Consider the following 14,290-nt stretch of genomic DNA (forward strand, 5'->3'; position numbering starts at 1 on the left):
GGCTGGGTCACCTGGCTTCACCTCGCAGCGATGCCTCGCGGGCTGCTATTAGAGCTTCCTGTAACCTCGATATGCCCTCCATCTTCTCTCCCTCCATCCCTCCATCCCTCCCTCCCTCCCTCCCCACCCTCTCTCCCTGACAGTCATTGGACGGCCCTGTCCAACCTGGTGGCCTCGCTGCTCAACTCCATGAAGTCCATCGCCTCTCTGCTGCTGCTCCTCTTCCTCTTCCTCATCATCTTCGCTCTGCTCGGCATGCAGCTCTTCGAGGCAAGTTCAACTTCGACGAGACGCAGACCAAGAGGAGCACCTTCGACACCTTCCCCCAGGCCCTGCTCACATGCTTCCAGTACACACACACACCTGAACCCTCCCAAGGCATTGGACAGTGTTGATCTTCCCCTGGGACTGTGGAACTCACACTTACATGTTCTACAGATATGTGTGGCGGCCTGCGGAAACCTTCACATCGTGAAAATTTGACTTTCTGGGTATTATACATATTTGGAAACTACAAACTCTCCCGAATACAAATCAGTTTAAATCACTCAGATATCTTTATCACAACTGAAGTTACATAATATAAAAGTTGACCTGTGTCAAAAAGTGATAAGGGAGAAAAGTGCATTCAAAGATTTCACTTCTAACATGTCCAAAAACCGTTGAAATTAACTGTTTTTCATAAGTAATCATATACTTTTTGTACATTACAATGGAGTTTAGGGTGTTAACTATACAAAACATCAAAAATCTCAATTTTGACAGAAAACGATTTTCGATGTTTTATGGCTTATAGCCAACAATGAGCGGCCTCGACGTCTGACGGGTTTCTGCAGTCCGCCACACATGATAAGGGATGTTTTAACGTTGATGTGGTTCTGTGTGTGTGTGTGTGTGTGTGTGAGGCAGATCCTGACAGGAGAAGACTGGAACATGGTGATGTATGACGGCATCATGGCGTACGGAGGCCCAGTGTTCCCTGGGATGATCGTCTGCATCTACTTTGTCATCCTCTTCATCTGTGGCAACTGTATCCTCCTCACACTGACTGACCAACTGTCCATCAAATGAATAGAAATGCCTAGAACCCAACATTGGAATGTATGTAGAAACTATTAATGCCCCAGGTCATACTTGGTACCCTTGAGCAAGACTGAGTCACACTGGAAGCAGAATGATGGTCTTAGTCCGTCAATTCCCTTGGTGAAGTATACTTTGTGTGTGTGTTCTCCTTAATGAGCTGTTTGTCAGATATCCTGCTAAATGTCTTCTTGGCTATCGCTGTGGACAACCTGGCAGGAGGAGACGGGGATGACAAGAAGAAAGAGTGAGTGGGGAAGGAAGGAAGGAAGGAAGGAAGGAAGGAAGGAAGGAAGGAAGGAAGGAAGGAAGGAAGGAAGGAAGGAAGGAAGGAAGGAAGGAAGGAAGGAAGGAAGAATTAGAGAAGGAAAGAATGAAAAAAGACGAGTATGCATGAATGTGTGGATGAATGGATGAACTGATGAATGGATGGAATAAAATGACGGATGAAAGAATGGAGTCCATGGTAGAGTCAAATGATATGACTGACTTGTCTTTCTGCTCGTGTCTGCCAGGGAGAAGAAGGATGCGGTGGAGGGTGAGGGAGAGGCAGAGGTGAAGGTAAATGAATCTCCTCGTTGACAGACACAGCACTGTGGTAACAATGTTGATGACGTTGAAACAGTAGTATGATGTTGAGACTGTTAGTGCAGGCTCAGACCCTGTCCTCCATGTCCCAGGTGGACGTGGATGAAGACACTGAGTATGAGGAGGAGGAGATACTACCACAGGTAGAAGGAGGTGAGGAAGCTCCTCAGATTGCCCCCTACTCAAACATTGAATGTGTGTGCGTTTGTGTATGTGTGGGTGTGCATGGGGTGCGCGTGTGTGCATGGGCGTGCGCGTGTATGTGTGTGTGTGTGTGTGTGCATGGGGTGCACGTGTGGGTGCATGGGCGTGTTTGTGTATGTGTGTGTATCCTCAGGCTGAAGCAGAAAGTCATAAATAGACTAGAGCACAGTGACTCACACTTGTTGCACTAAGTGACTCAAATCCCTGCTGATGTTCTTCCATTTTCCCAAAGTGTGTATTTGCTTGTGCTTGTTTACATCCTTTCTGAAAAAAAGTATCCATAGAATGTTTGTGGAAGTGTAAATTGTAAAGTAAGAAATTGCGAAGTGTACAGCAGAGTGTGAAGTGTGAATTTTTATTTTATTCATTGATTTCATTATGAATGCATCTCTTGTGTGCTAAACAGAGGAGACAGTTGGTATCCAACTGAATGTGGCGGACTTCACCCCTCCTAAGGAGAAGGTCACACCCATCCCTGAAGGCAGCGCCTTCTTTTGCCTCAGCAAGACCAACCCGTGAGTCTCGCTACTAACCAAGACTGCCATTAGTGATATTCTAACACTTGCTAGTAAACAAGACCATCTCATCACAAACCATTACTCGCTAGAGTAATACACCAACTACTGTAGCCCTAGTATACAATCAGCTCCAGCTGATTCTAATTGCTCAATCAGCTCAATCTAATTGCTGTTACTAACTGTAGCTGCTACTAACGATCATCAGTTAGCAAGACTAACCCTGTGATAGATCCATCAAGTACTAAATATATCTACAGCAGTATCTGTCTCTTGTTTGATTGGTTAAGTCCTTTTCCTCTGCGTTTTCCTCTGCTTCCTCCTGCTCAGGATCCGTCGGGGCTGCCACTTCCTGATCCACCACCACATCTTTACCAACCTCATCCTCGTCTTCATCATCCTCAGCAGCTGCTCATTGGCTGCTGAGGACCCAATCAGAGCTCACTCCTTCAGGAACAATGTGAGTCTGGCTGAGACTGACACTGGTGCTGCAGAACCTACCCCCTACCCCCTGCCTCTACCCCTACCCCTACCCCTGCCCCCCATCCCAGTCAGCCCTGCCCTGTCCAGTCCTGCCCTTCCACAGTGCAGGCCTCGTCAGGCAGGGCAGCAGCTGGCCTGATTGCACATCTCCTCATGCTAGACGTGCCAATTACAGCCAGCTGAGGAAGAACCATCTTGGAACATACAATCAGCAGGCAGGCAGTATCTCTCTCACACACACATACACGCACACACACACACACACTTACACACACCATTCATTAGCAGGGGATGCCTCATACTGTAGTTAACCCCCGGCAGGCTAGAAATAACACTTCCACAGTTAGTCCAGTCAACTTTAGCCCTGTTATCCCTGTTTAGCCCTGGACTAGAATAACCCCAGGCAATGTTTACCCTGGTCTGTGTTAATCATGGTCTATGCTAATCATGGTCTAAATTAATCCTGGTCTAAGTTAACCATGATCTATAACCCAGGTTGATGTTAATCCTGGTCTAAGTTAACCATGATCTATAACCCAGGCTGCTGTTAATCCTGGTCTAAATGAATCCTGGTCTTGGTTAACCCCTTCCTGTCTGTGTATTATTGTGCAGGTTCTGGGCTACGCTGACTATGCATTTACCTCAATCTTCACTGTGGAGATTATGCTTAAGGTACTTAGGAGAGTCTCTATTGGTCAGAACATACTGTTGACTAAAACAGCTCATTAAACAAACAAACATTGACACATACTTGTGTATGTGTACCTGACTGTTAGACCTGTGTGATGAACTAAAACTACTTCTGTTTGTGTGTTTGTGTGTGTTCATATACTGTATGTATGTGTGTGTGTGTGTGTGTTTGTGTGTGATAGATGATTGTCCACGGAGCGTTCCTCCACCCAGGATCATTCTGCAGGAACTGGTTCAACCTTCTGGACCTGCTGGTGGTCAGCGTCTCTCTGGTCTCCTTCTTCCTGCAGTGAGCGTCCACACACACACACACTCTCACACTCATACACAAAAAGCCACACCGATGCACAAGCGCATGTGCACATTCAGTGTTTACAGTGACCTCAAATGATTGAAGGGATACATGCATTCTTCAGTTCCTCCGTGCTTTCTCTTTCTTTCTTTCTTTCTTTCTGTCTTTCTCTCTTTCTCCTCAAAATGTTTCTCCCTTTTCAACACCTCCCCCCCCCCCCGGTCTCTCTCTTCAGTTCAAGTGCCATTTCCGTTGTGAAGATTCTCAGGGTACTCAGAGTTCTAAGGCCTCTTCGAGCCATCAACAGAGCCAAGGGTCTGAAGGTGTGTGTGTGTATGTGTGTGTGTTCATGTGTTCATGTGTATGTATGCGTGCATGTGTGTGATTGCCAGCTTATATCTATTTGTTTGTCTGCCTAACGACGGGGTTTCTATGTACATTGCAGCATGTGGTCCAGTGTGTATTTGTGGCTATCAAGACCATTGGCAACATTATGATCGTCACCACACTGCTGCAGTTCATGTTCGCCTGCATAGGAGTGCAGCTCTTCAAGGTAGCTGCTCACACCCTTCAGAATGTCTCAAAACACGTACATTTCACACAAGCACAGATTACCCACCTTATTTGTTACATATTTACATATGACCGTGTTCTTAGCATTAAGGTAAACACGTTCCAATGTGACTGCTTTTATTGTGTAGCTGTTTCGAAACTTAGCTATCCACTTATCACAGCCCAAAACAACTCAAATGTAGAAGACGTTCACCATCCTGTTCTTCTGTGTTTTTACATGGCGGCAGAAGAGTGTGCTGCATCCAGTCTACATACTGCTTCTGAACTTTGATGTGTTTGTGTTGCAGGGCAAATTCTACCGCTGCACAGACGAGGCCAAGCACACTCCTGACCAGTGCAAGTAAGTTCCTGAGCGTTTTGAGTCTTGTGCAAGTGCTCCTCCCGCTGGTCAGTCATTGACACAGCAGCTTTAGAGATTTTTACTGATGTGTGTGTGTGTGTGTGTGTCTGCAGGGGCACCTTTGTGGTATATAAGGATGGAGATGTGACTCATCCCATGGTGAGAGAGAGGATCTGGCACAACAGTGACTTCAACTTTGACAACGTCCTCATGGGGATGATGGCTCTGTTCACCGTCTCCACCTTCGAAGGATGGCCTGCGTGAGTCTCCACACCGGGCTGGATGCCTGGCTGAGTGGCTGCCTGCCTGCCTGGCTGTCTGAGTGGCTATTTTGTTGGCTTGTTAGCCCTCTGGCTTGTCTGGTTATCTTACCATGCTCTCTCTCTCTCTCTCTCTCTCTCTCTCTCTCTCTCTCTCTCTCTCGCGCGCTCTCGCTCTCGCTCTCGCTCTCTCTCAGTCTGCTGTACAAGGCAATTGATGCCAATGGGGAGAACCACGGTCCCATCTACAACAATCGAGTGGAGATCTCCATCTTCTTCATCGTTTACATCATCATCATCGCCTTTTTCATGATGAACATCTTTGTGGGTTTTGTCATCATCACGTTCCGGGAGCAAGGAGAACAGGAGTACAAGAACTGTGAGCTGGACAAGAACCAGGTAGGACACAAACACTGTGGGGGTGCTTGTGTGGATGTCTGCGTATCTAGACACAGATGTATATTGATTGAAAAAATTAAATAATGATATACAACTTTTTCTCTCCCCCCTCCCCCTCTCCTCTTCTCCACTCCCCCTCTCCCAGCGCCAGTGTGTGGAGTATGCTCTGAAAGCCCAGCCCCTGAAGCTGTACATTCCTAAGAACCCAGTCCAGTACAAGTTCTGGTCCATCATCAACTCCACGCCCTTTGAATACGTCATGTTCGTCCTCATCCTCCTCAACACGGTCACGTTGGCTGTGCAGGTAAATACACACACACTGACACACACACACACACACACACTGACACACAAACACATCTATCTCATTGAATCTGTCTGTCCTCCTGTCTGTCCTCTGCAGCACTATGAGCAGTCGAAGACGTTCAGCCATGTGATGGACATCCTGAACATGGTGTTCACTGGGCTGTTCACTGTGGAGATGCTCCTTAAGCTCCTGGCTCTCCGGATCAGGGTGAGAGACACACCCTCACACACCCTCACACACCCTCACACACCCTCACACACCCTCACACACCCTCACACACACTCACACACCTCACACACCTTTAGAGATACTACATTTTCAGTATAGCTAAAGCGCATTTGTTTGGTTTAAAGTCCATTTGAAAGTATCATGTCTGTATTTGTGTTCGCAGCACTATTTCGTCGATGCCTGGAACTCTTTTGATGCTCTGATTGTGGTGGGCAGTGTGGTGGACATCGTAGTCACAGAGTTCAGCGTGAGCCTCTACTCTATACTGTCTAGCTCTAATCTACACTGTCTACCAACTCAGTCACTGCTGATTAATACCCACCATCTACTAGCTGTCTACAGCCTGTACTCATACAACACCTCTCTCTCTCTCTCTCTCTCTCTCTCTCTCTCTCTCTCTCTCTTTCTCTCTCTCTCTCAGAGTGGAGAGGACAGCTCCAGAGTGTCAATCACCTTCTTTCGTCTGTTTCGAGTGATGCGATTGGTCAAACTTCTTAGCAAGGGGGAGGGAATTCGCACTCTCCTATGGACCTTTGTGAAATCACTCCAGGTCAGGGGTCAGGAAGGGGTCAAGGAGGGTCACTGAGTCATAAGGGGTTAGGTTGACCTGTTGGAATTGAAGAAGAAGAAGATCATTTGTCTCCACACAGACATCCTGAATATCTGACCTTGACTTCTGTCTCTCCCTCTCTCCTCCCTCTTTCCCTTCCTCTCTTCCTCCTCTCCCAGGCCCTACCCTATGTAGCACTGCTTATCGCTATGATCTTCTTCATCTATGCTGTCATTGGCATGCAGGTGAGAACATCAACGTATTGCACCATGGCTGTTTGAAGTATTCATGAAAGCCTTGACCTTGGCTTGCTGTAATCCATCTCCATCCTTCTTTCTCAATCACCCCTTCCTCCTCCCTCCTCTGTTCCTGCAGACATTCGGGAAGGTAGCCATGCAGGACTACACTCAGATCAACCGGAACAACAACTTCCAAACCTTTCCACAAGCTGTGCTGCTGCTCTTTAGGTCAGACACACACACAATAAAACACACACACACACACGCATTTACACAAACACAATCATATACTGTATGTATATGTCTATAGACACATTGACAAGCACACATATATACAGAATATACACACACTTTCAGACACTTTCAGACACATAGTCAATTTTTCCCCCGCTCACTCTGTGCTTGTGGGCATATCTGTGTGTGTGTGTGTGTGTGTGTGTGTGTGTGTGTGTGTGTGTGTGTGTGTGTGTGTGAGAAGGTGTGCGACGGGTGAGGCGTGGCAGGAGATCATGCTAGCCAGTCTGCCTGGTAAGAGGTGTGACCCAGAGTCTGACTACCTTCCCGGAGAGGAGTTCACCTGCGGAAGCAACTTTGCTATCGTCTACTTCATCAGCTTCTTCATGCTGTGTGCATTCTTGGTAAGAGAGGGAGAGAGGAGGAAGAAGAGGAGGGGGGGGTGTAAAGATGGAGGTGAAAGGATTGAGAGAGACAGTGGTAAGAAAGAGGAGGAGGAGGAAGGGGAGGAGAGAAAGAGGGATGTATGGTGGGGAGAGGAGAGGTGGGGGGAGGAGAGGAGAGGAGGATGGGGTGCAGGAGGAGAGGTGGGGAGAGGAGAGGAGAGGTGGGGGGAGGAGAGGAGAGGAGGATGGAGTGCAGGAGGAGAGAGTTCTTTCAGAAAAAGAAAGAAGCCCTTTGTGGCACTACTTGACATCAACTTGACATGTTTTTCTTTCAGATCATCAATCTGTTTGTGGCTGTCATCATGGACAACTTTGACTACTTGACCCGTGATTGGTCTATTCTGGGGCCACATCACCTGGATGAATTCAAGAGGATCTGGTCTGAGTACGACCCGGAGGCCAAGTAATACCCCTAGGACTTCCTAGAACTTCTTATCTCTCTACCTTTCTATCTCCCTCTCTGTCTCTGTCCCTGACTCTCTCTCTCTCTCTCTCTGACTCTCTGCCTCTCTCTGTCCCTGCCTCTCTCTCGGCCTCTCTCTGTCCCTGACTCTCTCTCTGCCTCTCTCTGTCCGTGACTCTCTCTCTTTAAATGTGGTCTCTCTGGAGATAGGATGTAGGACCTGCATGTAGAGTGTAACCGATGTGTTCCCTCCAGGGGTAGGATCAAGCACCTGGACGTGGTCGCTCTCCTCAGGAGGATCCAGCCCCCCCTGGGCTTCGGCAAGCTCTGCCCCCACAGAGTGGCCTGCAAGGTACTGAACCACATGTTTGCTGTTGGTAGAGTTGAACCATAGAGCACTTTGAGTGCCAAAAAACTACATTACAAATAAAATGTATATATATTATTATTATATGACTCTGATCCCTTTTTCTTTCTTTCCTTCTGTCTTTCGCTCTTTCACTCTTTCTTTTTTTTGTTTTGTTTTTTTGTTCTTTCTTTCTTCCCTCCCCCTAGAGATTGGTAGCTATGAATATGCCCCTGAACAGTGACGGTACAGTGACTTTCAACGCCACTCTCTTTGCCCTCGTCAGAACCGCCCTCAAGATCAAAACTGATGGTCTGTTCAAGCTCTCCTCTACAGTTCACTATGTTTAGCTGATACCTACTGTCTTACAGTGGTCAATGTAACTTCATGAAAGATCAACAAGCTTTAGTTTTACACTGCAAAGGAATAAATTACATGAAGGGTATTCCACATTCCTCTCTCTCCACTTCTCTCTCTCTCCACTTCTCTCTCTCACACACAAACACACATCTACACACACTATTCCATATACACACTCTGCAGGTAACCCAGACCAGGAGAACGAGGAGCTGAGGGTGATCATCAAGAAGATCTGGAAGAGGATGAAACCCAAGATCCTAGATGAGGTCATACCTCAACACGAGGGTGAGATGGAGGGAAGGGGGGGCATCTTCTAGAGGAGACTGGAGGAGGTGTATTCTACAGTGACTTTATAAATGCATGGGCAAATGTCTGTACCTCCCTCTCTCTCTCTGTTTACTGTATATCTATCTCTCCCTCTCTCTCTCTGTTTACTGTATATCTATCTCTCCCTCTCTCTCTCTGTTTACTGTATATCTATCTCTCCCTCTCTCTCTCTGTTCACTGTATATCTATCTCTCCCTCTCTCTCATTCCTCTCTCTGCCCCTCAGAGGAGGAAGTGACTGTGGGGAAGTTCTATGCTACCTTCCTGATCCAGGACTACTTCAGGAAGTTCAGGAAGAGGAAGGAGAAGGATGGGGTGGGGGTGGGGGAACCCGACCCCAACAACCCCTCTGCTCTACAGGTACCTTCTTGTGTGGACCCCGTGTGTTCGCTTGTGGTCTTCCATGTACTCTTAGTTTAAATCCATTTTCTGTGCATGCAGCATGTCCCCTGTTACCCATGCAAGGTGGGTTTGTTTTGCGCTGTATGTATACGGTTTCCCCTGTGTGTTTCCGCGTGCATCTGTGTCAAGCGGGGCTGCGGACCCTGCAGGACCTGGGGCCAGAGATGAGGCAGGCCATGCACTGCGACCTGGACGAGGAGGAGGAGGAAGAGGAGGGGCTGGAGGAGGACGCGGAAGAGGATGACGCCAGATATAAGGTATGTGGAGAGTGCAGGGACTGATCTGGCCCATTCATGTTACTGGATAGTTTAGTTTTTGTTTTTTTATGACAACTTCCTTTCTTCTCCTCCAGAATGACAACGGCTATGGCCCTGAATCTTCCAAAGACAGGCGGAGCTCCATGGTGACCACGCCCACAGGAGGCGGCGGTCAGATGCCCGGGGAGAGCCTGTCTAACGGGGGACTGAGCCACCGCGCCTCCCTGTCCAAGACACCCAATGGGGGGGGTCTGCTGGAGCAGGACGAGCTCAGGAGGGGGGAGGACCACCGGGGGTCCATCAGCCACCATCACAGACACCCCTCCATCAAGAACGGGGTGGTGGAGCACGCTCCCAAGAGGTACAGAGACAAGCTCCCTATGGGTACACTGTATACATTTAGTGGACAGAATGCTTCTTATAGGTACATCGTGTTAATCGTCCCCCTTCTGTCTCCTGCTGCAGGTCGTCCTACTACAAGCACAGCAGGTAAGCATCTTAAGATACGCACCTACTCCGCTCTGCGGGTTGGGATTGGTTGGTTGGTGGTTGCTTGATTGGTTGGTTGCTTGATTGATGCCCTGTAGGCGGGACTCCCGAGACAGGTCCTCTCCCGTGTCCCGGGGGCGTAACGGGGGGCTGGACGGGGAGGAGGCCTACCCTGGGGAGCAGGGCTACTACAGCCGTGACGAGGACAACGACAGCATCACATCCCGAGACAGGTGAGGTTGTGGAGTGTAAACTTAACACTAGTATACACTAGATCTCTTCCTAGCAGTGGGAGATTCTATCTGTGGTTGTTTTTGCCCGTTACGGTAATGGTAACTCTCATCCTGACAGACATGGTTACCCTGACGACCTCTACCGAGAACACCTGTATGACACTCCCCGAGACAGTAACTACGGCAACGGCTACAATGACGGCCGCAGGATGGCCAGAAGACGCCTACTTCCTGCCACGCCTACAGGTGACCTCACTTGTGACCTCACCTGTCAACAGACATGCAGCTCTTGAACAGTGAAGTGTTGCTCGTCAGTCTGCACTTGAATCAGCCTGTGATGCGTCTTGTCCTCCCTGTGCTCTCAGGGCGCAAGCCTTCCTTCAACATCCAGTGTCTGAGGAGACAGGGAAGCAGTGATGACCTCCCCATACCTGGTACCTACCACCAGAACTCTCCCCCCTGCCGGGCTCGCACCCAGGTAGATGCTCAGGTACAGAAACACTGCCACACACCCTTACACACACACACGCACGTCAACACACTCTCATACTGTCATGTGACTCTGATCCGCGAACACTTGCTCTGTCTCAAAAACTCCTCCCCCTCCTCTCCGTCTCACAGACGTACGGGAGTTACGACTCTCGCCGCAGCAGCAGTCGTTCCTCCACCGGCTCCTCGGCCTCCTGGGCCAACCCCTGCCCCCGGCGTGGACGCCTCCTCTACGCCCCCCTCATCCTGGTGGAGGAGGAGGGCAGGCCAGGGGCTGGTGGGGGCATGTGGGGGGAGAAGAACGCTGGGGGCCCCAGCGGAGGAGATGGTGGGCCCCCCAGGCCCGGCTGGTACGCGGCCCCCCCTGGAGCCTCCGGCCCCCAGCCCCCCTACAGGGCATACACCACCCTGAGGGTGCCCTCCAAGCTCAGTTCTCACTACAGCGACAAGAGGGGCAGTGCCGACAGCCTGGTGGAGGCGGTGAGGATGGAGGGAGGGACAAAGTGGGGGATGGAGGGAGGGAGAGAGGGGGCAGTGAAAGAAGGGTGGGATGAATGATGAGCATGTGGAGGAAAGGATGAGAAGGGATGGATGGATAGATAAATAAATAGATACATGGATGGATGTATGAATGAATGAGTGAATGAATGGATGGATGAATGGATGGATGAATGGATGAATGGATGAATGGATGAATGGATGGATGAATGGATGGATGGATGGATGGATGGATGAATGGATGAATGGATGGATGGATGAATGGATGGATGAATGGTACACTTGTCTTGTTGTTGACCATGTCAGTGTTTTCCCGCACAGGTGCTGATCTCAGAGGGACTGGGCCTATACGCCAAGGACCCCAAGTTTGTGGCCTTCGCCAAACGGGAGATCGCCGATGCATGTAACATGACCATCGACGAGATGGAGAGCGCTGCCAGCGACCTCCTCAGCCGGGGCAGCGGAGGGAGTGGCACCGGGGGTAGCTTCCTCAACAACCCCGACCTGGGAACACTCTACAGCGACGAGGAACCAATGAGGACTGGCCGTGACGAGGAGGACCTGGCAGATGAGATGACCTGCGTGACATCATTCTGATCTGGACCAATCACATCAGAGCAGGAGAGAGAACCTGGAGGGAGACGTGGAGAAAGGAGAAGCTGGCCAACCTGGTATCTCCAGACTGAGGAGGAGACAGGACTGGCCACAAGGCCTCAAAGCTTCACACTGGCCCTGGAACGTCAGCTGCAAAAGAGAGAGGAGGGAGACGAGAGAGAGAGAGAGAGAGAGAGAGAGAGAGAGAGAGAGAGAGAGAGAGAGAGAGAGAGAGATGGGAAAGAGACAAGGGGGATCAAAGAGAGAAAAGAAATGTAGAATAGTGTTTGGAGCAGATCGAAGCTGTGTGATGGGCATTAGAGAGGAGGTCTAATGAAGAGTTTGACATGATGGTGGGCGACCGGATAGGGAGGGAGATGGAGATTAAAAACAGCAGGTTAGAATGGGTGAGAGAGAGAGAGAGAGAGAGAGAGAGAGAGAGAGAGAGAGAGAGAGAGAGAGAGAGAGAGAGAGAGAGAGAGAGAGAGAGAGAGAGAGAGAGAGAAAAGAGGCATGTAGAAGAAATAATAACACCAAGAAAGAGACAGGGATGGAGAGAGGGAGAGGAAACGAGAGAAAGAAAGGAAAAGAGGCGGGTGGAGATAAATATAACAAAACGCAGAGAATGTGGGACCTGTGTGTGTTTGAAAAACAAAGATGGACACAGACACTGGAGGCATGAGTCATTGCTTGTCGCTATGGCGACTCGGCATGTTGCCAGCTCACAAACACATTTGCATCAAATAGTGTTGTTTCTTATTCATAATTATGATAACTTGTTAAGTATGAACTTCTTAGAATGTTTTTACTGCAGCGTCATGTTGTACATGGACAGAATTTGTTTGATAAACCTTTTATTTTGTCTCTTATTTCACATTTTTTATTTTATAGGAAAGAAAAATGTGTAAGGACACTTACTCCTTGTGTAACACAAAGAAGTGTTGAGCTTCTTTTTTCATGCTTCGTATTTTTGCTGATATGAACTTACAGAAATGACTCATCAACCTGCAACCCAGGATTTGTGCGTTTATGTATGTGTCTGATAGTCTGTCTGACTTCCTGGTCAACTATGTCTGATCCTTACATTTGTCCATCTACCTGCCCGACATCTGTTGTCTTCTTCTGAAGTTGTCTGTGGTGTCTCAGCCATTATACTGCTTTAAACTTGGTCATCCTTTCAAAACGACACACACTGAGTTTTTCTGCTTTGTTGTAAACTTGCATGTCTTCTCTGATAGAATTTTTTTGTTACGTTTATTATTTCATCATGAAAGCCTTTTATCATTTTTTTATTCTTGCATGATTCAAATTGAAAGATGCTACGTAAATTAACGAGCAGGCACCAACATGCATAGATCTCTAAAAAGACACCTGGCATTCCTTCTGTCTTGTTTGCTTAAAGTAAGATACTCAGGTGGTTGTATTGATGATGATGATGATGATGGTGATGATGATGATGATGATGATGGTGATGATGATGGTAGTGGTGGTGGTGATGATGAAGATGATGAGGAACAAAGGAAGTAGATACAGAGGGTCGACAAGTGTTCCAGAACTACCACCGTGTTCCCTGAAAAATATCTAGACAAGGGCTCCCACTGACTGGTGGTACAAGGGTTATTAACATTTGCACATTTCCTTATTTGATCTGAAGTTGTGCTAATTATGGTTTCTTACCATGTATTTGCTAAATAGATTCTGAACTCTTTTTTTTTATGCCTTTTTGACTGGAACCTTGGTTGATCCATGTCAAAAGGCTAACATTGGATAAATCATGTAATAGTTCATCAATATGCTGTACATTTTCACATTATAACTACTAACTTGTTATTTATGACTTGAAGTCAGTGTACATTGCAATATTTGGAAGTTTAAAAAAAAATTGAATGTTGAGAATTTTCTGTGTCTATTTGCAAACAGAGTGTTCCCATTCACACAAATCGGACCATCGTATTCAACTTCTGAAATCTTTATTACTACTACCAGACTCTCCTAGTTGACGCGGTTTTCCTTTAATTAAACACTATAATCCTATGGTATAAACTCATGATATAGTTCCGACTCAATGGTACTCATCCTTATGGAAACACTGCTGTAATTCTATGGTGGTGATAATGTTGATAGATCAGGGCATTAAGGATGAAAATACATTTTATCACTCTAATTCAGCCCAGTCATGTTGACCAGAATACCGGACAGAAACTTGAACTGAAGGGATTGAACTGATAAAGCAGTGGTTAAGGATAAAGAATAATCCACCCTGTACAGATTAGTATTGCAGAGTATAGTAGAGATTTATCATATGAGCAATGGAGTAACATTGACATTGTTTAACCCTCCTAAGGTGTGCTGTGGTCATCCGCTCCTGTTTCTTCAGTGTGAGGTCTTGTTAGTTGACAAGGTTTATTTGTCATGACTGAACTAACATTGCTATGTTTGTTTCTTCAATCAAATACAAAGATCAA

The 14,290-nt window shown here is 47.7% G+C and overlaps 1 protein-coding gene across 1 annotated transcript in view; it reads left to right on the forward strand.

Moving 5' to 3' along the window:
• The window catches only part of LOC136945662 (voltage-dependent L-type calcium channel subunit alpha-1D-like), a 25,067-nt gene extending 13,239 nt beyond the window's left edge, over positions 1–11,828 (forward strand). The window contains 34 exon segments of the mRNA XM_067239623.1: positions 144–265; positions 268–349; positions 906–1,030; positions 1,252–1,429; positions 1,760–1,821; positions 2,279–2,387; positions 2,718–2,847; positions 3,483–3,542; positions 3,743–3,849; positions 4,088–4,175; positions 4,298–4,405; positions 4,713–4,765; positions 4,879–5,025; positions 5,223–5,424; positions 5,570–5,728; positions 5,828–5,938; positions 6,123–6,206; positions 6,381–6,509; positions 6,689–6,754; positions 6,885–6,976; positions 7,227–7,386; positions 7,704–7,831; positions 8,087–8,183; positions 8,387–8,489; positions 8,721–8,822; positions 9,090–9,233; positions 9,395–9,522; positions 9,618–9,883; positions 9,988–10,011; positions 10,110–10,244; positions 10,363–10,490; positions 10,610–10,722; positions 10,866–11,213; positions 11,553–11,828. Of these exon segments, the coding sequence (XP_067095724.1) occupies positions 144–265; positions 268–349; positions 906–1,030; positions 1,252–1,429; positions 1,760–1,821; positions 2,279–2,387; positions 2,718–2,847; positions 3,483–3,542; positions 3,743–3,849; positions 4,088–4,175; positions 4,298–4,405; positions 4,713–4,765; positions 4,879–5,025; positions 5,223–5,424; positions 5,570–5,728; positions 5,828–5,938; positions 6,123–6,206; positions 6,381–6,509; positions 6,689–6,754; positions 6,885–6,976; positions 7,227–7,386; positions 7,704–7,831; positions 8,087–8,183; positions 8,387–8,489; positions 8,721–8,822; positions 9,090–9,233; positions 9,395–9,522; positions 9,618–9,883; positions 9,988–10,011; positions 10,110–10,244; positions 10,363–10,490; positions 10,610–10,722; positions 10,866–11,213; positions 11,553–11,828 (4,366 nt within the window).
• The last annotated feature ends 2,462 nt before the right edge of the window (positions 11,829–14,290 follow it).

Source organism: Osmerus mordax, chromosome 7 (genome assembly GCF_038355195.1).
Source record: "Osmerus mordax isolate fOsmMor3 chromosome 7, fOsmMor3.pri, whole genome shotgun sequence".
Lineage (NCBI taxonomy): Eukaryota > Metazoa > Chordata > Actinopteri > Osmeriformes > Osmeridae > Osmerus > Osmerus mordax.